The sequence below is a fragment of the Halichoeres trimaculatus genome, unplaced genomic scaffold, assembly GCF_033239565.1.
Source record: "Halichoeres trimaculatus isolate MK-OKI-2021-1 unplaced genomic scaffold, fHalTri1.1 fHalTri1_scaffold_23, whole genome shotgun sequence".
Taxonomy (NCBI): domain Eukaryota; kingdom Metazoa; phylum Chordata; class Actinopteri; order Labriformes; family Labridae; genus Halichoeres; species Halichoeres trimaculatus.
The window spans coordinates 18,779,785-18,804,532 of NW_027437201.1; the positions used below are offsets into that span (position 1 = coordinate 18,779,785).

Below are 24,748 nucleotides of genomic sequence, written 5' to 3' on the forward strand. Positions count from 1 at the left end.
TATGTCTCTAAAGGCAAAAATATTCAAGATTTATTATATTTTGATGCTTTTGAGATGCATGAGTGCAACAGCCCCACAGAAATAGTCACAGAGGTAACATTTAAAGACAAAAGAAACTATTTATTTGAAAGTTACATCATAGTTTGTGTATTTACATGGACACAGTCACTCAGGTTGTTATCTCTGCCCTTGTAGATCCATGTTATAAAACAGAGGTCTCTGCAGAAGGAGACCACACATCTGAAAATTCTGAAAAATAACCACAGCAACTCATTTACAGTGAATAGCAAAAGCCAACCTCAGCGCGATACAATCCACCAACAATCCCATGACACTGATGTAACAGGATGACTGACGAGGCTCATTTCTGTCTGCAGAGGCACCGTAAACCCCGGCTCCCTTTTTGAAAAACATGAAATGAATGAAAAACACAAACAGCTGCAGCAGTTTGAGGAGAAAATAATGTGGAGATAAAACTGCAGGAATCTGACCAAATCTGTTCAAAGCTTAGTTAAACCCAGGCTGTAAAAGATCAGAGAGGGATCGTTAAAGTGAAGAAGAAATTCACCAAACAGGAGATAAATAACCTTTAAAACAGTTCATCATTGTTTTATAATAGTCTGATACCACAGTGGTTAAACTCTCTGCATGTAAACCATGTTTTCCCCTGAACACAGGGAGCTGTTTTTAAGGTAGTTGTGTTTATTTAACAAAAACTCAAGTAAAAACATACAAGAAAACAATCAGATCACAAAACTGAAACAGTCAGTGTTTCTTCTCTATTTCAGCTGAAACTTAAATGAATTCCTTTTTGTTCTAATTAAAAGAAAAAAATCCTGCTCACCGAGTTTGACACCAGAATTTTACCCCATCGCTTTTTATTCTGTCTTGATTTATTGAGATTCAGTGGTTGACGGAAATTCAAGCGATCCTTCTACAGGATGGGGAATATGATCTGTGACATGTTTCTGTGACTTTAGATCAGGTTTTAAAGTCTGTCTGAAAACATTTCTCACATGTTCGCGTGCTTTCTGAAAGGATTTTGGTTTCTCTATCTGTGATCGAACAAAAAGGTTTTTGAAATTTTGCCTTTGGTGCAAAAACTGCCACTCTTTTGTTTCACTGCTACATAAAGAAGCAAATATCCAAAATGGCACAAAATGAGACTCAACTTTGGAAGATTTCCAATCGATTTGTCTTTAGCCTCGTGTCATAAATAATTAAATTGTAATACTTTTCATTACGGCTGACAGGAGAAAATTAGACATAAAAATGAACTGCCTTTCTTCTAATAGAAGCCATTTTATTACTGCATGACTTTTTCATATATAATTGTTTCTTTTACTTAATCTTTCTGTTTTCGTGCACCTTAACTCAATTGAATTTCTAACTCATATTTTTTGCCTTTTCCCTCCTTTCATTTGCTGGCTGTAATTTTTTAGTTAGTTTTCGTTTTTTGCCTTTGAGTTCATTTCTTTAAAGTTGGGTTAACTTTTAGGGTGCATAATTGAATCACTTAATGAAGTTAACTATTGAAATATGAACAGACAGAAACCAAAATCTTTTTTCAAAGCACTTCTGAGCGTGTGATTACAAATTAAAGTGTGTATTTTCTTTAAAATCAGCATCTCAGGTTTAAAACTCCTGAAAAAAATCCCACTGCTAGATTCCATAGCAACCACCTCAAAATGTCATTTTGCCTTCTCCACAAACATGAAATCTTAAGCTCTTTAAAAAAGTATAACTGAACCTCTCTGATGCTTGTGCGCCCTCTGCTGTTCAATAAAAGCCAATGCAGCTGAAAACCTGTGAGTCAAAAGTAAACAGAACTTAGTGTAGACCAAATGTAAATGAAGATGTGAGTTTGAATTTAAATAAAGTTATAGGAAAAATAAGTTAGAGCTGTAACATGTGGTGTAGCAGTGAAGTGATGCCCTAAACGTGTCCCAGCAGCTCAGATCATCCACACAGGAGACAGTTTATGTTATGTTGAAACATTAGTTTGTGATCATACGTGTTGTGTCGGAGCCTCTCAGCTGTCTAACTGATGCACCTCCACCTCATTAGCCTCCTCCGACACATCCAGCTCCTCCTCCTCTGTGTATTTACTCTCAGCTAACACAGGAGAGCAGCTAGTCTCTATCACACTGAAGTCACTGTTTTCAGTCACGTCTCCTCCCGTCACAGCTGAGTGGAGATCCACAGATTTACTAAAGTCACTAATGTCTGATGTGAATTGTAGTTCCTGGGTGGAAATGTCCTCTTTCTCCTCAGGGCATCCGTTAATGTGGAGGTCTAAGATGTGTCGACTTGGAGGTTCGTCCTCTGACCAGTTCTCCGGTAACGTCTTCATGAAGCTGTTTGAGTCTTCAACTTCGTCACAAACACTTTCTTCGTCGCTGACTTTGACGATGCTGCCGTTGGATGAAGGCAGCGAGCGGTTTTCATCATCGCTCTCATCTTTAGTCCCGATCATATCCTGTCTCTCCTTATGGTTCATTTCTTCAGCAGTGCAGTCAATTTCTTCACAGCCCTCATCAGGAGTCTCTTCATGGATGTCTACCTCAGGTGTCGTCTCCTCTCTGCTCTCTGATTTGTTTCTGTTTTGGGTGTCTTGCTCTGCCTCCTCATCTTGGATTTCGGGGTCTAGTATTGTTTCTTTGCTCTCTGAATTGTCACTTTTTTCTTTGCTGAGCCCATCAGAGCTGTCTGAAGTCTCAGCATCTTGACCCTCAGCACCACTTACAAGCTCCACAGCATTGTCCTCACAGATTCTGTGATTTTCTTCAACAACACCCTCCTGATGTTCAGCATCACTGTCCTTAAAATCTAAAACATCAGAAGTCACATCTTTTTCTGGATCACAGTTGACCTTTTCTATATTTGCCTCAACAGGACTTTCCTCTTGATCATCTTTCTCCTCCGTTTGTAAAACCACAACACTCTCCTCCTCAAAGCCAGTCCCCATGGGCAAGTGCACCTCCACCGGCGTCTGTATCAAGCAGCTTCTCGGTTGGCTTTGTTCTGAAAGACTCAGGCTCTCACGTGGGCTGTCACCCAGAAAAAAGCTGGCCTCTCCTGGGCTGCAGTCCTCAATGACAGCCTCTAGATGGTTGTTTTTTTGGAGGACTGTTATGGAGGACTTGTCTTTGTGCTGTGACTCGGCTGTGTCCTTGTTGCAGGGCTCCAGTAAACCTTCAAGAGGGTCAGACTCGCTGCAGGAGAGGAGCTCAGGGGTGTGGGTGTCTTTAGTTTGTGGACAGGGCTGATGAGGAGCTGGGCTGGAGAACAAGAAAGAGAAAACATTTCAGTTATTTATCTCAAACATGCTGACTATAAATAAGGCAGACAGGAAGTCAACAATACAACAGTAGATTAAGAAAAACAGCTGATCTAGAAAATCTCTCCCTGGCACGTTTAAAGCTCAATACCTGATAGATTATATCTTATTTGTTTAGTTTAGACAAACAGGGAAGTGAACCAACATTTTGTGGGTTTTCAGGGTCATTTGTTGGACAGTGTCTTAATCTGGCTAAGAGAGAAGCTGTGAGGAGCCTTAAAGTGATACTCTGGGATGGAACAAGTTGGGTCCTATCACAAGGTTTAGGGCAGAAATTACCCCTACAGCAGTGATTTTGTGCAGCAGAAGCCCAGAGCGCTCGCACCAAACACCCCCTCCCTGCTCCTCTGCTGGTTTCCTCTACACTCAGACGGGGCCATATTTTACTTGACCAAAAACACAAATAAACGGACTCCCACCGAAAAAATCTGATGTCGGTCTGCATTCACGCTTTATTTAGAGAATTTTCAGCGCGTTACTTTCACACAAAAATACCTCAAAATAAGGCTCTAGTTCTCATCGTGTCGTAAAACGGCGCTACCTCCGCTGCAGAGCCACAGCTGGCTACGAGGCGCTCACCGCTTAGTGTATCAGTCTGCGTGCAGCGTGTCAGATATGAACAAACGCAGGTAGTCTGCCAGGACGAAGAGACACGATGAGAACTAGAGCCTTATTTAGCGGTGTTTTTGTGTGAAAGTAACACACTGAAAATTCTCTGAATAAAGCGTGAATGCAGACTGATATCAGATTTATTCGGTGCAAGTCCGTTTATTTGTGTTTTTGGTCAAGTAAAAATTGGCCCCGTCTGAGTGCAGAGGAAACTGTCAGAAGAGTAGGGAGGGGGTGTTTGGTGCGAGCGCCCTGGGCTTCTGCTGCACAAAAACACTGCTGTAGGGTTAATTTCTGCCCTAAACCTTGTGAATAGGACCCAACTTGTTCCATCCTGGAGAATCACTTTAACCTAAAACAGAAATCTAAAGATTATGGAGATTCAAGGTTAAAGATTTGTGAGAATCACTGAGCCTCAGAGTCAACATCCAACTCTGCAGCAAACTTTGGATCTTTCCGTCACTGGCCGCCCGCCAGACGCTGCATGACTGATTTAAAGTCAGCTGAAACTCAAACAGAGATTATCCAGGTAAAAGGTCACTTCCACATCACGTCTACAGTCCACACACCTCTCCATGGACTCGTAGGAAATAGTCAAACTTGGCTCCTTGATGGAATCCTCCTCCTGAGCCTGAGCTAAGCCCCGATTGGACGAAGCATAGGTGAGGATGGCGTCTGTCACAGAGTATGGAGTGTGTCCCTGCACGCAGTCCTGGATGTGACCGACTGGCAGCTGAGTCTGCAGGAAGAGGTGGAGCTGGCTGTCTGACAGACATACTGTCATGTGCACGACTCTGCAAAGACAAAGGTACAAAGCAATAAACATCCTGCAGATATTTACTGTCAGGATGTTAATGTTTCCTCATGCACTTAAATCCCTTAACAGGAATATGAACACATTTTGCAGGGTTTCACAGGCTTAACGCAACAAACGTGAACTTACTTGTCCAAGAAGACCTGGAGTCCTTTCCGTCTCCCCTCCAAGAAGTCCTCGTTGCTGAAGGAGAAGAAAGATTTTCCTGGGAGGTCTGGGACCGGCCTGGAAACATGAAAGCAAAGATAAAGAAAGTACATGAGCTTCAAAGGATTCAGAAGTGCCATGTGAGAGGAAGAGAGCTTCATAGTTTGCACCCAAGTCACAAAGCAACAAGTTTCCATCCAAAATGTGTCTTTCCAACAACTTACACCAAACCAGCGTTCTTCTGGAGCTTCTTCCTGAGCCAAGCAAACTCACTGTAGCGCCGACGCACACAGGAAGTTTTGGCCGTGAAGGCTTTACTGTTGGTCTGAAGACAAAGACATGATATTCAGTTTATTTAGACTACATTTGATCAGTTTCCACATAGATTTTCAAGTCACATAACCACAGCAAGAAGTGGGGATCAATCTGCAGAAAATAGCCCCTTAAAAAGAAACCTCCACTCTTGTTTTGGTGACTTTGATTAGTTACTACAGTAAGAGGCAGCTTAAGGTAAGTACAGACCCTTGGTAAACATGAACACTGCACCGCCAGTGTGCAGAGATTTAATCCTCAAAGCAGGCAGCCAAGGTTCAAATGTCAATCCTCACTATTTCTCTCAAGTTTTCAACTCTATCCACTGTCCTCTCCGAACAGTAAAAACATAATAAGACGTAAAACCCTTCTAAAAGATGTGGGAAAACAAGATATTATTTATCTAAACATAAGAAAAATAAGCACAACTTCAACCTTATCCTTTAAATTTTTAGATAGTTTCTGTCGGTCAGTGAGACTTTGTGTTGTTACAGGTTTGACTCTTACTCCAGCTGCTGAACAGCTAATGAGCTCACAGCAGAACTAAAGTATAATCACATGCCAGGTTTGTCACAGTGACGTGTGACACGGCAGAGACATGTCTGTTCAAGCTTCCCCCTCACAGCCTTTAATCAATTACAGGACGTGTTGTAAGTTCCCACAGGAACAAATTCCATCAGAGGATAAGAGTCACAACCACAACACGAGCCGTCTGTTCAATCCAGCAATTACCCCGAGCCCGCAAAGAAGGGCTTGGTTAGACTACGACATTATAGACAGCAGGCATGACGCCATGTTCAGGTGTTTTTTTTCAGGAGTTTCGAGGCAGAATCATCCGTTACTTGCTTTATGGTTTCTGTTCTTTGTTTGAAATCTCTGGATGCCAATTTCCAACCTTGTTTGAGTGACAAACAAAAGGTTGTGTGATCATATGAGGTCACATGGTTTCAGTCAATTTCATGAGTCAACATTCGCCCAACGCACCCGTCCAAGCTCATAGCCTTACTGCTGAGACAGCATTCCTCAACACAGACCGACTACCAGACAACACCAAGCTCTGTTTAAAGAATCAGTTCTGCAAATTAACTAGCTTCTATATATATATATATATATATATATATATATATATATCGGTGAGGCTGACTTGAAGCTCTTTCAACAATTTCCCAGTTTGGTATCAACAAAATAATTCCATTCTATTCTACTAAGGCTTTGAAATGATGAATGTAGTAACTATGTGCCAAAAACAAGCCTAATGTTTTCCCCAGTGCTTCATACACATCTGCAGAAACCCCTTAATATTGTCTAAGCTTCCCTGCCAACAAAAAAAAGTGCCGTATGACAGTAGAAAGTCATTTTGAGTCTCGTTTGCCGCTTGACTAACTTATGGAAATCCAGCCACACAGTGAGTATAACTTAAAATAACTTAAAATGAGGTGATGTAGGTTTCAACACTCACATGTAGGAATATTTTATAATCCACGTATGAATTCCACGAGCCTTCATTCTGAACACGGGGATCTTGAACCCGCACTGCCACAAATTCCTGAGGGACAGAAACAAACATTATTTTATTTAAAAACTGCTTTATAATGTCTGTTTTTTTCCAGAGTCATGATTATACAGATTAAGTTGTACAGCAGATTACTGGCAGCTGCATCACTCCATCTTTGCAGAGATTGAGTTCCTCAAACATATCTGGTCGCATAATTAGAGGTTTTATTGACTGGTTATGGAGTGGAAGTTAAAAAGAGGATGTTTCACTAACAAAGGAGACCAAATACACATTAGATATCTAAACTGGAGTTAAATGAAGGTTACTTACATCTTCTTCTTGATTGCTGATCATCCTATCGAGCACTGCACTGCAAAGAAAGGAGAAATCATTGGGGGTGAATTTAGCAGTCAGGAGCTCAGAGCATGTTCATCTTAAGTGATGACTCATCGTACGATAGAGAAGCTGGTCAGCGAAAACAAACTGAGTCACTCTCACTGTCGTTTCTCTTTTTTAAGCTATTAAAAGGTTTTTGAAGAAGTGACATGTAGAGTCCCTGTTGCAGGGGCTTTCTGGGTCTGATGAACCAGAATCCCCTGAGCTAATGTCAGGATACAGATAACCACAAAGACTCTTTTCTGTTTCTTTTATGAAAGAAACTAAAACAAAAAATCCCAGAAACTTAGACACACTGAAAGTTAAAGCTACAGTGGGGAATTTGTAGTTGGCAAACGACATACTACTAAGCTTCACCAATAATTCAGATGTAAACATTGGTTGATCTGTGAGCTGATATTCAAAATAATGCTTTGCTTTCTTTAGTTTGGCTTAAATAAGGTAAATATTCAACATATAACATAATGTACGGCACACCTGGAGCCTCAAGATAAACATTTTTTTATTTTTGTCCAAACAAAAACAATCTTGTGGGGTCAATTTATTACCATGCAGTCAAATTGTTGTCTGTCATCTTCTTATTCTATGAGCACAAGACCAGAAGTTGTTCCCAAAAGGTTATAATAAGGTGTAAACAAAATGTTGTCATGCATTAGTCACCTGTCCTGTGTGCACAATATAATCATGTTGCTGTAAAAAGTTAATATGTTGTTCACATGAGAGTATACTTTATTATCTTTTAGTATCTGTTATTTCTTGTGCTGTCTAGTTATTATATTTTAAATATGAAATATTATTTAATATTACCTTGAGCATAAAAATGGCTTGTGGGAATTTTTTTATCTTGTGTGCAAAAGATGAATCTAAAGTGAATTACGTATATTTTTCTTAAGTGGGAAAAGGGATCTTGTGCACCATATGTCAAAACATAACTTTGTGGACTTCTGGGGTTCCGTAAAAACGAAAGAACGCAAACAGAAATTGAATTTGATTATCTGAAGCAGGATGATGTAGCATTTTGCGTTAAAAATAACATATCTATTTATATTGCAATCGTTTTCTTTTAATTTTTTGTAGACAGACCTGTCGTTTGGCATTTCGTTAGAAAAATGTGGCGATATCTGATAAAAGCTGACAGAGTACCCTTGGTATGGTGGGTGTTGCCCCTCACTGTGCAAAGAGTCTCGAAGTAACACAAGTTAAAACATTATTACAATGTTTAAACACTTCATATGTATTATTATGAGGTTTAAAAACAGACAATAACTCTGTAAAGGACAGTTAGTACTCTGTCCTGGATGATAACAAACTCTAAACAATTAAAGGTTGACAACATGAGACATCAGCTAGCTCACAGCTAATTTCCATCGATAACTACTCACTCTCAAGTGGATCTGGGTTCGTGTTGTAGTTTTCCCCCGGCTGATTTCTGTTTTATCCTGTTTGTGCAGGTTTAAACCTTATTTAAGGATAAAATCCTCAAACACTGAGGCTTGTTGTTCCGATCATCTCCTCTCTCCATTTCACAAGGTACATCACACCATGACGTAATCACTTCCGGCGATGAGCACGCGGGTCTGAGCGGAAATCCGGAGAGTGGATCCTCAACGAAAGCTTACATCTTTACTTTCAATCAACTTAAACTGTTACTAAACAAAGTAAATCATTAATTTAATCCTGTATTTTAATTTGTTTCATTTTACATTAGCTCGGTGTTGTATTTTGACGTCTTCAGTATTTTTTTTAATCTGTCCATCACCTCCGCATGTGAGTCCTGCTTTTACACAGGTTTGCTCGTTTTCTTTAACACTTTCACCCATGCCTTCAGACATATGTAAACATATTTCTTTTTTGTGTTTCACCACCCTCTAGAGGTTTAACTCTTAAATGTTCCGATATAATTATTTCGTGCACGTTAAATTAGTAACCACAAGGTTTTCCAGTGCCTCATACATAATAAACTATTTTATTCCTGGTGTTCGCATTATTAAAATTACATTATTTATCATATTTTGCTTTATTTTATTTTTTTATTTTTACTTTTTATTCATTTTTCCTACAAAAATTACACGTGCTTTTCATTTATTTACTTTATTTCATTTTTCTTTTAAATTGCTTTCAAAAAGGTTTATTTATTTTATTTTATTTCTACCACATTGTATAACAATGGTCTGAAAATAACATGTCATACTTGTTTTACTGTTATTTTCTGAAAAATGAATGTAACTTTGTCTGGCTGCAAAACACATTTTAATTTTGCACTGAATAAAAACTTAAATATTAAAAAATTACATTATTTGTTGTCTTCAAGGGCTCCATTCTTTATAAAATAAAACTATTCAGAACTTAATTGAACACCAACTCTACATGTAATAGGCAACAAATGCAATTATTGCTCTTGTAAGTAAGTATACTTACTACTTTGTTGTGGTTTAGCTTGGTTTGTGTAATAAGGAAAGTATGAAGGGATTTACTGGCGTTATCAATATGTTGCATACCATTCAGAAGGAGCCGTTCCATTAATCCAGTCCGCCGTTTGCGTCCACTGCGCGATGCTAGATCTACAAACGAGATGCACACAGCACGCCTGGTGTTTGTGTCGCGTGACGAACCATCCACATGAGTGAACAGTCCGTGAAGCTGCTCTGTCCTCCTCTATCCTTCCAGACGAAGAGGCGGAAACGACACATTTTACTGTATGAAGCTAGCGGATCTGGATTTTAACAACAGATCAATAAAACCTGCGACTTTATAACTGCAAGATACTGAATCAAAGGCTGTCACGTTGTTATATTCCGGTTCGGGGAGGAACTTAATAAATTAAACTGTAAGTCATCGGTGAGTTTGGGTTTGTCGCCCCCTCCTCCCTCTAAACGTGTTGTTGTATTGTGCACGAGCCTGTCGTTAGCTAGGTGTTAATGTGCATATTATCAATGAAAACTAACATTGCAGTCAATGATAAACAGCATAATATCTGTTACAGGACATGTAAGTTTTGAGAGTAATCGATAGGCATCCCGGAATATGTTGCATTAGTTGCTAATGTAAAAGCAATATGGAGGAGAGAGCGGCTAACTGCAAACTGAGGGTTCCTGTGAGGCTTTGTGCTGTTTTCTTCTCTCTGCCCGCTAATGATGCCAACAAAAACCCTCCGCGCTCTGTGCATTCAATGCAACTCAAACGCTTGTCTTTTACACCTTATCTTACATGAACACCTGCGTTAGATTGACGCTGTAATGTTCTGCTGTGCCGCCGCCAGGTGCTGCAAAGCTCCTGTGCTCTGTTGTTGTTGCTGCCTGAAGGTCCATCATCAGTCTGCCACAGCTGGATCATTGATCTGATAGGTGATACAGTCACGGCTTGAGATGATCTACTGTTTATTTAAATAGCCTCATGAAAGGGTCAGCTTGTTAACACGATATGGTGAATGAATCTGTTCTTAAAGGAAAACCTGCTCTGTTGTACCTGGATAATAAAAACATAAGTTGAGTTGTCACTGAAAAATAGGGTAAATGAACTGTATAGATACAAATCTGTATTTTTCCAACACGTGTAAGGATGAGATTGCTTTTTATGGCAAAAAAATAAAATAGGGAGATGTTGTGAAAAAAAATCTCATTGATTATATTTTGGCTTTTTTGACAAGCGCTATGTAAATTAACTCAAAACAATGAAAAAAAGCCCACAATAACACAGTTCAAACCAATAGCAATTCTAGATTTTGGAAAAATTTAGAAAAGAGACCTAAAATACATTTTTATTATCAACTTTATATTTAAAAAATATTTAAAATTAAAACTAGGGATGCACAATATTATCTGCACAATATCAGTATCAGCTGGTAAAAGCTTAAAAACATGTTTATCGGTATCTGCAGATATGAAAATTTCTGCCGATAGACACAGCCGATAAGGTGCTATTCAGTTAGTATTATTATTATTTTCCATCTGAGAAATAAGCTCCTTAAATAAAATGTAGCACTTCATTTATTTGCACTGCAGAGCTCTGTGTCTGTCACCAGGTTGTTACAGTAGCTCTAAAATAATCAAATGCAACTTGGTTATGTTAAAAAATGCATTGTACATTTAAAGTTCATGTGATCTAAAGAAATTATTTTTCTATATTTCAATACTGAATGAGTTGAGTTTGAAAAAATAATACATTTCTTTTATTTATGGTAAAATCAAATGTTTTTTGTCTTGTTTTATGTGTGTTTCTTAAACAAATAAGACCGTCACAATAAGAGTAACATATAAATTCCAGTACAGGATAGACTTAGCTTTCTTTACAGTGACAAAAACAAACAAACTTGTGATTATCGGTATCGGCCAAAAGGGGTTTCGATATATCGGCATATTGGGTATCGGCAAAAATCCAATATCGTGCATCACTAATTAAAACCTCTACATAAACACCTTTTTTTATTTACTTGCCCCAGATTTTTAATGTTCTCCATATTAAAGATAGACTGTAAATGTACACTCTCTGCAGAATTATGTTGAAATGCTGACTCAGCATTTCAACATATTGTTATCCTGTGACTTTATTATGTTGAAATGCTGACTCAGCATTTCAACATATTGTTATCCTGTGACTTTATTCCACTTCTTCTTATTCTTCCGTACGTTTTTTGGCTCTTTTCACAGCCTTCAAATTTTGTCCGATTTTCACCGTTCAACTTTTAAACTATTCAGCTTGTTTAGGAATAGTGTGCTATATCTTTTCACTTTTCTAACTATTAAACTTTTTGATTTATTCAGCTTTTTCCAAAAAAATTTCTCTATGTTAAACAGATGGGAAATATCAGCTCCTCTGACTGAAATCTGCTTCAACTTCAACAAGCTCTAACTTCAGCTTACTCCCACTTACAGACTTCATTTTTGCTTTAAAATGTTCACTGATCTTTCCACTACTGATATCTGTAATAACTTTTTTAATATCTTCAACTGTTTTTGAGATTTCACTGTATAAGCGACACAAACTTTTCACTCTTTTCACCTCTCGTCCTGCTCTCAGAGGGCGGAATGTTTTCAATTTGACTGAGAGAAGCAGCTGCTGCTACTGAAAAAAACTGCCAATTAACCTGCCATAAAATTCTCAAACTTGACTCAAATCAAACAAAAAAGGCTGCTACTCCTTCAACTTCAACTGCTTCTACCTTTTGCAGACTTTGACTCGAGACTCTGTTCACACATTAAACTGGTCCTATTCTCCTCATCTCATTTACACATTAATCATAGATTTCTGCTTTCTTCTACATTTTTGAGATTTCACTGTTTGGTTTCTCTCTCTTTTTATTTAATTATTTTAACTTTTGTAGGCTGATTTACATTTCCACTGTATCCACTTTCTTTATCCACTCATTGTCTTTTCCTCATTTCTCTTAACATTTTTTTTTTCCTTTATTTTACATTTTCAGTTTTTTCCACTTTTATTCAAACTTTTCCAGCTTCAGCATTTCAACGCATTTGCTGCAAGGAAATGCAACTTCTCTAGTTAATTTTTGCATTTCACACAAAAGGTACTTTTTTTACTGTCATACATGATGATCGCAATTCACAACCATTCATCATTCATTGTTTGATCCGTTTCTGCCCTTTCCTTTATCCTTTATGCAGCCAATATGCTGATCGTTGAGTGTGAGAAGTTTCTAGTGTTTTACCCTCATTTTTTTAACCGTTTGCTGAGAAATCTAAGTGCACTGTGTTTTTCCTTTCTGTCAGTCTTAACGTACTTTTACACCCAAGAGAAAGTATGCGATTTTGAATACAGCTAAGGACAAAAGAGAGAAAGTTCCCCCTCGACGTGACTCTGGGTCTGATTGGCTATTTAGACGCGATCAAAATATAAAACATCATCTTTGTTTACAAACTCTGCACAGAGATTCCTCTACACCTCACTGTACCAAAGTTTCCAGATTTTATACACAAGTTCATGACCCTGAATGAGGAAAAATCACAACGTTTCACGAAGAAAAAAAAATTTAACCAGTACTTTGGTCAAAACAAAAACTGAATATGAACAAATTGACCCTGCTCTCCTCAGCAAAATCAGACTTCTTATGTTACCTGCAGGTTGCCATACTTACTAAACTTTGGTGTTAAGATCGAGGAAGCAGCTTGGTTTCAGGATGGTGCGTCAGGATGTTTCCTATGTCCTGCTCTGAGAATAATCTCCATTCTCCATTATCTCCTCTCTACTGCACTGATCCTGGCTGTCTTCAACCATGCACCAATCTTCAGGATCTTGCAGGTCCCCAGGTCTACCTGATGAGTATGAGCCTGACTACAGAACCCCCTAATGATGTCCCTGCTGTTACAGAAGGTTTGAAACGTTATTCCCTGACATATTGTCCTTGTGTGGTGAAGGTGTTTGTCAAGAAATAAATCAAGTGATTTATGTGGCACTTTAAATGTCGCGCCCATGCCATGTTTCCCTTCCTGTTGTGAAAATGAAAGCAGCCTCAACTGCCACTGATTTTTAACACCTGCGAGCCACCATAGTCTACAGTTTCATGTCTCAAGGGTGGATGCTGTTTTCTTGAGCTCTCCTCTCATTTCAGATATTTCTCCCCCATCGGAAGCCAAAATGACCACGCCGGAGAAAAAGGAGAAAAAGCCAGATGAGGTAGCTGAGGAAGAGGAGGAGGAGGAGGAATATGTGGTGGAAAAGGTCCTGAATAGGCGAGTGGTGAAGGGCAGAGTGGAGTATCTGCTGAAGTGGAAAGGCTTCTCGAAGTGAGTGCAGTCCCATCTTTTCTTCAACTATTTGATTCATACACAGAAAACAAGCGACTGCTATGTTGTTGTTTTTTTTAAAACACGCATTAATGTAATATTTGTGTCAGCAGTGAAGACAACACGTGGGAGCCAGAAGACAACCTGGACTGTCCGGATTTGATTGCAGAGTTTCTGCAGTCCCAGAAATCGGCACAGGAGGGAAAGAGGAAGGCAGCCGGTGAAGGAGAGGGAGACGAAAGCAAATCAAAGAAGAAGAGAGACGACGTGAGTCCATATTCTCAGGAACACTAAACACTAAGGGTCCTCGTGCACAAGGAAGAGACTGTAGAAGCACTTAGATGTTTTTTGTCGAATTAGAAAAAGATGGAAACCCCCAAACCAGCCATTTGTAAAGTGGTTGGGTAGAGTTGCAGGAAGCAGGTGATCTTTGAGTTTAAGGAAACCTGAACCCTCACTGATTGGCCGCTTTTTTACTGACTGTTGTGAAGCTTCAAGTCTTATCTTTGTCTTACCTTCACTGCATGCTTGTGAAAATCATTTAAAACAGACTCTACTTCATTTTAAAAATGAAGTAGAGTCTGTTTAATGCTGCAGAGTTCTTTCCTGCATGTTAATTTGTGTGTATTTTTGATCCTCAGACAGAGAAGCTAAGGGGCTTTGCTCGAGGACTGGATCCAGAGCGGATTATCGGAGCCACAGATTCCACGGGAGAACTCATGTTCCTCATGAAATGGTTTGTATCCGCTGTTCACACAAAAAGCATCACTAGCTCTGTTTACATGGAGCTCCAATAACTGGAATGAAGGAGATGGGATTTAAAAAGAAACGTGTGTGAACATGTTTTCTGTTTCTCCTGCAGGAAAAACTCTGATGAAGCAGACTTGGTGCCGGCAAAGGAGGCTAATGTAAAGTGTCCGCAGGTGGTCATCTCCTTCTACGAGGAGAGGCTCACCTGGCACTCGTATCCAACTGAAGACGAGAAAAAGGATGACAAAAACTAACCCAGGACAGAGGGAAGCTGTAGTTTTGAACTGGGGAGGGTTGGAAGGGGGAGAAGACAAGCAAGACACCATTTGACTCATTCGTCTTTTGGTGAATCCCACTCATTCGATTCTACTTTTTCTGGATGTAATCAGTCTGTAAATATGCTTCAGGTTTGCTCGACTTCGATGTAAGACCACAGTGTTAATTTCCGGCATCCAATTTTAAGGCTGCATCAGTATCCATTTCAGACAGACTCAGTGCAGTGCCGTCATCCTGCTCTTAAGTCGTTCAGTGAGGTGACTTTTTATTTCACTGGTGTGCCAATTCTTGTTTTTTCCTCAGTACTTTTGACGGCAAAAATTTTGTCCATCTTAGCTGTTTTTCTTAGGACTTGTTTGGTGTTAAAAACATTTTCAGTGATTGATTCGGTCATTGGTAATCTTTGTAGTGTTTTTCATTAAACCGTCTTGCTTGTCACTTTTTGGAAAATAAACCACTTTTTGTTACGGTGCTGTTTCATGATGGCGTCACTTGGCCTTTACCACACACGCTGGGTCTTCATCATTCATGAAAACGAGAACACAAGAGTCACAGGTGAAAATAAAAACACTTTATTAATCAATAAAAACAATTCTTGATTGCCAGCAAATATCTCGAAACAGAGGGAACTACATCCAAACTCAAAGCAGAGGGTGAGACCGTCATGGAGACATTTGACAAACTACATAAATTATGAGAAACACAAACATGAAAATATTTACAGAACGAGACAGACAAAAAAAAGTGCACTAAGTAGTAGCAGTACTAAATAGTTGGTGTCGCACTGGGTTACACTGAAGTGGATGTTAACCGGAGTTTCATGCCTGAATAACACATTTAATGACGACGTTTCTCCTCTCAAGACTATTTTTTTGGACATCATCTTAATGTTGCGACTTCTGTTCAGCCTCTTGTATTTATTCTAGCCTAACTGCTATCTCAGCTGCAACAAGTGATCTATTTTTTTATTTTTATAAGAGGGCGATGCAACATGTACCGACAAACTTCATTCAAAAAGACAAGTAATAGCACTTCTACTTTGAGAACATGTTTCCTCTCAGTTCTCAAAACATTTAAAGTGAAGATAATGAGTTTGTGAAATAAAGGCATTCAAAGAAAAGTGGCCGCAACACGTTGTCATTCCATCTCATCAGACAAGCCGGCTCACTTTGTTATCAACACAAAAACCCAACAACAGGACTTCTATTAGTCGAGCCAACAGCGTGGCTTTTACAGCAGTTAAAAAGTTACCTCCAGTGGCTTTCTGTTCAGAAACTTCAGAGTTATGTCGCAACACAACAGTGATGACTACGCCTCAAAGCAAAGAATCAAAGCGTTAAGGGAACAAACACATGATTTGAGGATGTTCTGATACCAGGAACCGGTTTTATTTACTTTAATTCAACATAAACAGCCTTTGATTTTTGGACTTTTTTTTTTTTTGTAGTTCTTAGCAATGGGTACCTTTCACACTTGAAACCATACGGTACTGATTCCCGGTACCTGGCAATTGGTATTGGTACTCAATGGTACCAATTTTTGGTACTTTTGTGTGTTTATGTGACAAAAAATATCAATTTGTTTAATAATAACATGGAAATTCTTTTTGACATATTAATTCCTTATTAAATAACCTTATAATGCTGTGTTCAAGTCCTGCATGGAAAATCTCCTACTCTTCCACTCCCTCACAGTCACAAGGATGCATTCAGGTACCTAAACATGGCACCTTTTGATTTTGCGTGAATCGGTACCAAGTGCTTTTGACAGAATTCAATTAGTACGAATAAAAGTACCTAATTTGGTACCCATCTCCAGCAGTTCTTGTGTTTTTCTGGCTTTAATGAACATCACATAGAAAACGTGTCTTTTCTGCCTTAAAACAGAGGAAGCAGTACTTTACATCCCTCTGTCTGGGGGGGCTTAACAGTTATCATACCAGACCTTTTCGTTGTGGCGCACACTCATCAATAACTCAAATTGAATTGTAAGCTGCAGCTCGAGGGTCTGTGAGAAAGGTTTTGGTATCAGAACAACTTTAAATCACCCTTAACGTCTTCAAAATGTGACATCCTGGAGCTGGACGTCATACCGAACTCTCTGGAGCTCCTGGCACTTCACACAGTTTCCTCTGATGATAACAGGCTCTGCTAACTGAAGTTTAGAAATAAATAAAGAGTGTGTGGACTGTTACGTAAAGCTGATGTGGGTTGATCTCTAACCTTGCTTATACTACAGATTATGAACAGTTAATAAGAGCCTCTCTAAACGCAGCTCCAGCTATTTAAACCTGCAGCGAAGGAATAGCGACAGACACGGCAAAATGCATATAGCCAAGCCTTTTAAAGACAAATTACAGTGCTATGTATAATTTATAAGGAAGTTGATACGTTTAGCGATGCAGTGTGCCTCCTCCATAAAACATCCATCCGCCCCTCTTGCAGGACTTCACCTCCAGGCCTCTTAAAGCAGCGGCCAGCCCAGGAACACTCAACCTCTGACTCTTTCTTGCGTTTACATCCTCCGGCCACACCAACAAACCCAATCTCTTCAGGGCCTTCCAAACTTAGATGCAACTGACTCAAAAACTGGAATCTGCTTTACAAACCTACAGAGTTAGAGTGCAGTTATTGAGCATTTAAGATGAAGATCAAGTGATGTGCACCATACAACCTTTGGTTAGTATCGGTGTCATTAGCATCCTAAAATGATGGACTTTCTTTAGCCTTTGGTATCTTTACTCTCACACCCATGGATGATGTTTCTATCCTTAAGATTTGCAACTTAAAAGCCTCAGTGACCATGAAAAATCACTAAAAGTCTCCAGGGTGGGATGTGATCTGATAGTCCTTTAAAACCTTCCGTGCATAGGTAATCCAACCATCCTCGTTGACAGTGTTCACACTCTGACTCCTTTCGTTTCCTGGTTTCCTACAAATTCCCTCCTTCCTCAGTGGTTTGGTGCAAAAGGATCAAGAGCAGCTAAAATATTTCTAATAGCTCATTTTATGTCCTTTTATATCCCTCGTCTTCTTGCTTATTGTTTCCCCCCGACTAAATAATGAAATATCAGTCTTGAAGCAAAGAGCGACTTCAGCTTCAAAGTTGTTTCCAGGAAATAAGTGTAGGAACAGAATGAAAAGGGAGAAACTTATGCAGGAAGAGTAGTCAACAATGCCATTTCTCTACTCACCAGATTCTTCTTAAAGGAAAAAAGGACCTCTCTCTTGCATCTGCAGAAATCTTTCTTATTGACTTAGCAAAGTTAGAGAATACACAGCAGTTTCCTCCTTCACTTCTTTTTGTCTTTTTGTTTTTTCTCTGGCTTGCGGTTCTGCTCGGCAGTCGTCACACAGCGAGGCATGATCAGCACGCTGCCGTCGGCGCTGTACTGGAGCGAGTACTCGCTGGGAGGATAGGGCCGGCCCTCCTCGTCCCTCAGCTGACTGAACACCTCCTGGTACAGACTCTGCACCTTCTGCTTCATCTGGCGGATGGAGCGGATGAACTCCATCTTCTCCTTCAGCAGGCGGGCTTTGTCGCGTCGCAGATCGTGGACGCCCTGTTCCAGGTTAATGATGGTGTCTAGCTTGCGTTTCCTGCAGTTCTGGGCCGCCAACTTGTTCTTGCCGCGCCTGCGGATGTCACGGATCAGGGCGAGCTGGGCTTCACTGAGGTGGTGCTTGGAAAGGAGCTCATTAAACTCTTCCACAGGCAGGTTGATGATCTTTTCGTTGGAGAAGGGGATTTTCATCGAGCGGGCTCGGCGTTCGTCACGACTTGAGTGCTTGTCAAGCAAGTCCTGATGAGTCTGGAGCTTTGAGTTGTGTTTGTCGCGGACGGTCTTTTTCCCGGTTGGGATGGGGAGCTCTGGGTGCTCAGGGAAGGCAGAAGAAAGTGGCAGGTTGTAGGTGTGATTGTGACTGATGCTGTCCAGGTGGGGCAGGCTGTGGAACTGGGAAGGGTCCTGATAGCTCATGCGGCAGAGCTTACTGTACCCGGGCTGATAACCTCCCACTGCCCCCTCCTCTGGCTCCGCAGTGGCGACCTCTGAGTCGGTGCTGTACCCCACAGCTCCCTCCTCTGAGAAGGTGGCAGACGTTGAGGAGGAAGACGCTGCAGAGGAGCAGGAGGTCTCTGAGCTGCTGGGGGAGGCCGGGCTGTGGCTGGAGTCCAGAGAAAGACCAGAGTCTGAATCAAGCTCATCCTCCAGCTGGGAGGCCTGGGCCTGGCTGAAGCCCTCCTCCATGGCGAGGTCTAGCAGGCTGATCTCATCCAGCATGGACTCCTCCAGGAGTGTGCTGAAGGGATCAGGCAGGATAGGCGTGGATGTAACGTTGTTACTGGAACTGTTAATGTGAGGAGGGAGGAAGATCCCGGTCAGGTTGGTGGTTCCAAACGTGGAGCTGATGTTACTTGAGTTGCTGGCAGAGAGCCTGGGTAAGGTGGTTCTTGGGGTGATGCTGACAGAGTCCAGCTGGGGATTGAAAATCTGGGGGAAGTCTTGGCTGCAGCTGGGGAGGGAGGCCTGGTGAAGGCTGACATCCTGGTTCACTGGAGTAGAGCCAGCAGAAAGTTCAAAGTTCCCGACAGGATTTGACTCTGGTGTCCCACTCGAGCCGTTGACGCTGCTGGAGTTTGAGTGAACTGAAGTGTTCACTTCCATCGCCTTAAAGACAAGGAGGATTCTGTCAGAGACTTATCTCTACAGCTCAAACATTAAACAGAACATTTTGTTCTAAGTAAGAATGAGACACAAACGGTACTCTCTATATTTAATGGTTAAGCTCAGTCCTGGACCCTGTGGAGGTGGAGGCTGGCTGAACTGGACAATGATGGACAAGCTTTCAGCATCTATTTTCTTATGGACCTTTTTTGCACTTTCTATACACTTACTTTTCTTTTCTTGATTGCTGCTGTGACTTCAATTTCGTTCTACTTGTTACAATGAAAATAAAGTTCTATCCTATCCTAAATAATTTCAAACTCTAGAGCAGCGAGAGGAAGTTATTCAGACTTCTAAATATGCTTTTATCCTCAAATGATACCCTTACATAAGATTCTCTTCACATAAAAGGAGGAGAGGGCATACTTGTAGCTCCATGATGGCCATGATGTCTTGCCACTGCTGCTCCAGGTCTAACTGCGGCTCCGCTGCAGGCAGCTGAGGTGCCAGAGGAAGGCCCTGAGATGTAGAAGGAGCTTCATTGGAGACTATTTCTCGGTTGACAGCTGGGGCTGGAAACTGATCAAAAACACCAAACACATGAGTGAAAAAACATGGTTTAGACTTTACACATGGTTTGTTAACATATCATTTATCTGAAACCATCTATTTCATGTTTTTACCTCGGATTCTTCTCCAAAGGGGAAGGTGGCCTCCAACAGCCTTAAACATTCTTGTAGAGACAGTGAAGTCTGAGAGCCGATGGCTGGGAGCTGCAGAATAACAAAAGCACATCAGCGTTATCATCAGATACTCACACACAAAAGGAAAAGTTGCATTTAAGAGCTTCCTGCAGGGGTTGGGTCTAAACCTCGACAGCTCCTCAGCGAGGTGGTGTGGTTTGCACCAGCTCAATATAAACTCTTCAAAAGGAGCCAGCTGCGGCTTTTATTACGCTGCTAAGACTCCTGAACTCATCCTCACCGACAGAATTATTTGTCTTTAGGAGCAGAAAGGGACTATGTCTTTGACTTCATTGTGTAACTGAGTCTTATATAACCAGAAATGAAGAAACCTTGAATCACAGAGTTCAGATTCAACAAACAGGTTGGGTGTGAAGGTATCCGTCACTCTGCTAAAGAAAGAGCTGCTAAATCCAACCGCCTTTATCGCGTGGATTGCTCTGGATTTGAGGACTATTCATCCTAGAGTCCTGCTCACATTTTCATAATCTCATGTTTCTTTTCGTTGATTAATACTCTTTATAGTTTTCTATGGTTGCTACGCTTCTGTGGCTGACTCAGGAAGCGAATGCAGAAAAACCCATCAGTTTGGGTTTGTTTATAAAAATATCAAAGTAGACACAAATATCAACCTGCTCTGGGATACTCTCTCCAGTCTCCCCGTCCACCGGCTGAGCACCTTGCAGATTTACTCCGTTCCTCCAGCTCTCCTGTTCCTCATTCCCATCTTTGTTTTCATGCGGGCTGGGCTTCTGCTCCTCCTCGCTGTCTTTCTGTCTGTTGCTGTAGTTGAAGACTTCTCTTCCCGCACCGAGGTCGATGTCCTGTCGCCATAGGATGTCAATCAAGTCAATGTCCTGGGAAAACACATAGTAACCATTGAAAAATGGCCCTGTGCAGAGAGAAGTTGCTTTAATAACCAGGCAAGCAGGAATGATAGTGAAAGTACAAAAGAAACCCAACATGTCTGTGCTATTTCTTGAGTTCTAAACAAATAAATTATAAAAATGTTTACTGTTTCACTTGAGTCAAACAAGGGGTCAACTGTGGTGAGGAATTGAGGCAGATCATGTAACATAAAAGAAGACATGATGATGCAACCGTGATATAAACACTTTGACATGGTGGTTAACATGTGATCTGAGAGCAGTCTTGCTTCATTAGGGCCCAACAATGACTTCATGTCACCCCTAACTTCACTTCATCAATATAGCCATTGTGTGCGAGCTCTGGCACAGAAAATGAAATGATAAATGATAAAATCATTACTAACCTCTACAAACTGAAAGACAATGAACTTTTGTGAGAAAACCTTCACCTTAATTAAAAACCGCACTGTTGTCTTCCCTTTGGTATCTTTTGGGGAAAAAAAAGAAATGTGCTTGTTCGAAGTGTTTAGTCCAAGTAGAGCCCACATGAGCAACATTAAATCTGACCACAATCACAGCTGTAACAAATGTGACTCAACTGGTTTGACTAAAAATATCTGACACTAATAAAAGACCAGGGCTGAGGAACACGGATAGTCCAGCTTAACTTGGTATATGATGAATGTCTGCCTTTAGGAGCACAGTATGCTCATGCTTTATACTGTCCTTTCCCTATGTTCTGAAACTGATTAAGTTTTCATGGTTCAATGAGTTAATAACTGTGGAAATTTAATAACTTTGAATGTTTTTCTTGGTCTATAGATCATTTTTCCTGACAGCTGTGGCCTGTAAGGATTTCTGCAAGTATATTTTAGTATAACACAACATATAAACACAAAACGAAAACATCTCATTTATCATTTTACTTGCCAACTGCTGGTGAATGTACAAATACAAGTTTAAGCTCTACTTCATGCTGTGTTTACAGGAAGAAATTTCTAGAAGTCTGTGTTAGCCCTCTTCTTAATGCTTCTCATGTATATCCAAAGACAAGACAGAAACAAGCTGCAGTACCTCTTTGGTGAGGTCGTCGTTGCCATCCCTGCTGCCCTGCTCCTGGTTTCCCTCTGGGGCCACAGCTCCCAGGCTGCTGTCCGCTGCGTTCAGGTTGTACGTGGATTCAGGCGCTCCGCTTCCTCCCCTCATGGCCGGGGTAGCGTCAGGGTTGTTAACGTCTTCTAGGCCGGCCCCATTGTCCAGGGTGATACTGGGGCTGGTCTGGCTGCTGGGGGACACCACAGTCTCAGAGTCACGATGTACCAGCCAGGTGTTGAGCTCAGTACTGGGCACGGAAAGGCGATCCAGCTGGCGCACCTGGTTCAGCAGCCGTCGAGTGGTGAAGAAATGGTCCAGGTCCACACTCTTTGGATGGATGCCATAGCCGTCCAGCGTGTTGCGCAGGTTGTGAAACTGTGTCTGGGTGTAGGCTGAGCTAGGGCCCAGGATGATCTCTCTCAGTGGGGGCAGCTGATTGCTTAGATAGGTGTCAACGTCCACCCGCACCCCAATGAGACTCAGAAGGATGGTGAACTGAATCAGGCCCTCTGTGAAGTACTTTTTCAGGTAAAGCATTTCTTTACAAAGGAACAAAGGGTGAAAGTAAAAAATAAAAACAAAAAGGGGGCTCACTACCTTGGAACAATTCTTCTGTAGCTGTACTAGAAGACACAGAAAGATACATAAACATAAAAAGTTGTAAAAGATTATTAGGGGAAAGGGTCTTCAAATAGATTCTGTTTGTTTAGAAGGCATATGACATCCAGGATGGAGTTTCCAGTCCGAGAGAGTCCAGTTTGAGCTCAAAGCTTTGTTCTTCATAAGGTTCTCATCTTCTCAGTCCTGGCAAAAGTGAGACAAAATATTTTATTGCTCTGCTGCAAACTATAAATTCAACATTACAACCCCACTGTTTCAAACCCTCGAACATGCAAGCCGTACCCACCTACGTTTGCATTATGTAGCACATGTTAATGGAAAAAATAAAATCAGGACTTGCAAACCCACTGCAACCACTCCATCCTTTCAAGACTAGAGAAGTGATGTCGGCTCGCAACGCGCAAAGCTTTTCTTTCTTGTTAAATCAGCTGACGGACTTGATGAAAGCTTTAGGGATCACCCCACCCTTGACAGGACAACTACTTCTTGTGGGTGCTGCTGAAGGTGAATGAGGGAGTCGAGAAGCTGGCTGGGCTGGCTAGCACACGCACCAACGACAACGTTAGGAGGCAGGCAGGGTCCCTCCCTCCTCGCGCACAGCTGCGCCTATCTTCGTCTTTATGACGTTAGCCGTTAGCAACCTTATGTTTTCAGACCCGGCTCCGACGATCACACATGTTAAAAGACATTTTTACAGAAAATTAGTTCACCAAACTGTCTCGAGACGCCACAAAAGCTAGTTATCTTATCTCTGTGTTTACCCAAAAAGTGACAGGTATCTCTTCTGGTATTTTGAGTACCTACTTCCGCTGTGGCTAGCATCAAACAATCTCCCTAGCAACAAGTGGTGAAAGGATGGTTGACAGACTGTTAAGCCAATCACGTGCGTCAAGTGAAGTGACGACATATGACTCCAGCAACTCGTAGCCAATCAAAATACAGCATGGGTGGGGTAAAAATAAAATGCTAAACTACTATTGGAACTCAAGCTTACACTGTGTTAGCCTTGTGGGCTAGTTTGCAGTTAACTGTCTTAATCATTCAACTACTTCGAAAAGTAACTCATGTATTAACCAAGACACTCCTCCGGTATCACACAGAGATTATTTTCATGCATATAAGTGACATCTAACGTATGCTTACGCTATATATCACTGTTATACATGCATCGGCTTGCGCATTTGTTAATGTAAAATGTCTTGATTTAATACTTACGCATGGAGATTTTGCAACTGTATCTTCATATCCCGAAGTCCTCTACTACCTACGAGCTGTGCAAAGTCCCGTTTCATTAAATTTCCTTCAGTGCAGCCTGATAACGCCTTCCCCAGCCTTTCCTCATTGAATGGCCCACCATGACTTGCAGAATTGCTAGCTAGCCCGGCTAGCCTAGCAGCACCGCTTGACACCAAAACACGCTTTCGCACAGAGCATGCGTAGAACATTCTAGTGGCAAGCTTTCATCAGCCGACCAAAAGTCCCCGAACGGTTGTTTTACACAGACTGCTCCAACAAAGTCACGTTTTTGGAAGTATTTACAGGACAGAAAATATCGTATTCAATGATTCATTCTAAAAGATAAATAGATGAGTAATGAGAAACAACATTTTAAGTAAACCAGCGTTTTCTTCTAAATCAAAATAACCAATGACTATTTTCTAATATATTTTACATTTACCAAAATAATAATCGAATTTACCCATAAGCCGGCATTTCAAACTTGACAATTGACAACTTTTGTTTTAAAGCCATTCTCGTCTACTTTTCCCGTGTTTTGAACAAATATTCACGTATTTTCCTAAGAAGACTTGCATTGATTTATTTAATTTCTCCACATTACTAGCAAGTTTTTTTTTCTCAGTAAGTTGGGTTATTTTT

The 24,748-nt window shown here is 40.9% G+C and overlaps 3 protein-coding genes across 6 annotated transcripts; 1 reads left to right on the top strand and 2 right to left on the bottom strand.

Moving 5' to 3' along the window:
* Positions 1-1,357: 1,357 nt before the first annotated feature.
* snx11 (sorting nexin 11) lies at positions 1,358-8,668 on the bottom strand. Of its 2 annotated transcripts, none has more exons than XM_074664073.1 (7): positions 8,496-8,668; positions 7,048-7,082; positions 6,682-6,768; positions 5,135-5,235; positions 4,893-4,988; positions 4,519-4,743; positions 1,358-3,281 (listed from the first exon to the last, which is right to left on the bottom strand). In XM_074664073.1, coding segments are annotated over exons 1-7 (1,794 nt in total). In that variant the 5' UTR covers positions 8,497-8,668; the 3' UTR covers positions 1,358-2,032. The 2 variants fall into 2 exon arrangements, with proteins under 2 accessions (XP_074520174.1, XP_074520175.1); XM_074664074.1 differs by having other exon boundaries at positions 7,048-7,087.
* A 1,077-nt stretch (positions 8,669-9,745) lies between these two features.
* Positions 9,746-15,356, top strand: cbx1b (chromobox homolog 1b (HP1 beta homolog Drosophila)). 2 transcript variants are annotated; one of them, XM_074662789.1, is made up of 6 exons: positions 9,746-9,951; positions 13,356-13,437; positions 13,676-13,850; positions 13,964-14,117; positions 14,492-14,586; positions 14,713-15,356. In XM_074662789.1, exons 2-6 carry the CDS (start codon positions 13,383-13,385, stop codon positions 14,852-14,854), a joined length of 621 nt encoding a protein of 206 aa, XP_074518890.1. In that variant the 5' UTR covers positions 9,746-9,951; positions 13,356-13,382; the 3' UTR covers positions 14,855-15,356. The 2 variants fall into 2 exon arrangements, with proteins under 2 accessions (XP_074518890.1, XP_074518889.1); XM_074662788.1 differs by having other exon boundaries at positions 9,747-9,940; positions 14,713-15,355.
* Positions 15,357-15,425: 69 nt separating this feature from the next.
* nfe2l1b (nfe2 like bZIP transcription factor 1b) lies at positions 15,426-24,297 on the bottom strand. Of its 2 annotated transcripts, none has more exons than XM_074662785.1 (6): positions 24,086-24,297; positions 22,229-23,053; positions 20,918-21,142; positions 20,226-20,315; positions 19,969-20,121; positions 15,426-19,545 (listed from the first exon to the last, which is right to left on the bottom strand). In XM_074662785.1, the coding sequence occupies exons 2-6, from the start codon at positions 22,784-22,786 to the stop codon at positions 18,169-18,171; spliced, it is 2,403 nt and encodes an 800-aa protein (XP_074518886.1). In that variant the 5' UTR covers positions 22,787-23,053; positions 24,086-24,297; the 3' UTR covers positions 15,426-18,168. The 2 variants fall into 2 exon arrangements, with proteins under 2 accessions (XP_074518886.1, XP_074518888.1); XM_074662787.1 differs by lacking the exon at positions 24,086-24,297 and adding an exon at positions 23,157-23,663.
* Between the last annotated feature and the right edge of the window lie 451 nt (positions 24,298-24,748).

Excerpts from the sequence above, each read along its gene's own strand:
- cbx1b (XM_074662789.1), top strand. The coding sequence starts at position 13,383 with ATGAGTATGAGCCTGACTACAGAACCCCCTAATGATGTCCCTGCTGTT. Across the intron at positions 13,438-13,675 it reads TGTCCCTGCTGTTACAGAAG|ATATTTCTCCCCCATCGGAA; the intron begins GTTTGAAACGTT and ends CTCTCATTTCAG. Across the intron at positions 14,587-14,712 it reads CTCATGTTCCTCATGAAATG|GAAAAACTCTGATGAAGCAG; the intron begins GTTTGTATCCGC and ends TTTCTCCTGCAG.
- snx11 (XM_074664073.1), bottom strand. Across the intron at positions 5,236-6,681 it reads ATTATAAAATATTCCTACAT|ACCAACAGTAAAGCCTTCAC; the intron begins GTGAGTGTTGAA and ends CTTTGTCTTCAG. Across the intron at positions 3,282-4,518 it reads TCCTACGAGTCCATGGAGAG|CCCAGCTCCTCATCAGCCCT; the intron begins GTGTGTGGACTG and ends CTTGTTCTCCAG.
- nfe2l1b (XM_074662785.1), bottom strand. The coding sequence starts at position 22,786 with ATGCTTTACCTGAAAAAGTACTTCACAGAGGGCCTGATTCAGTTCACC. Across the intron at positions 21,143-22,228 it reads ACGACGACCTCACCAAAGAG|GACATTGACTTGATTGACAT; the intron begins GTACTGCAGCTT and ends GTGTTTTCCCAG. Across the intron at positions 20,122-20,225 it reads CCTTTGGAGAAGAATCCGAG|TTTCCAGCCCCAGCTGTCAA; the intron begins GTAAAAACATGA and ends GTTTTTGATCAG.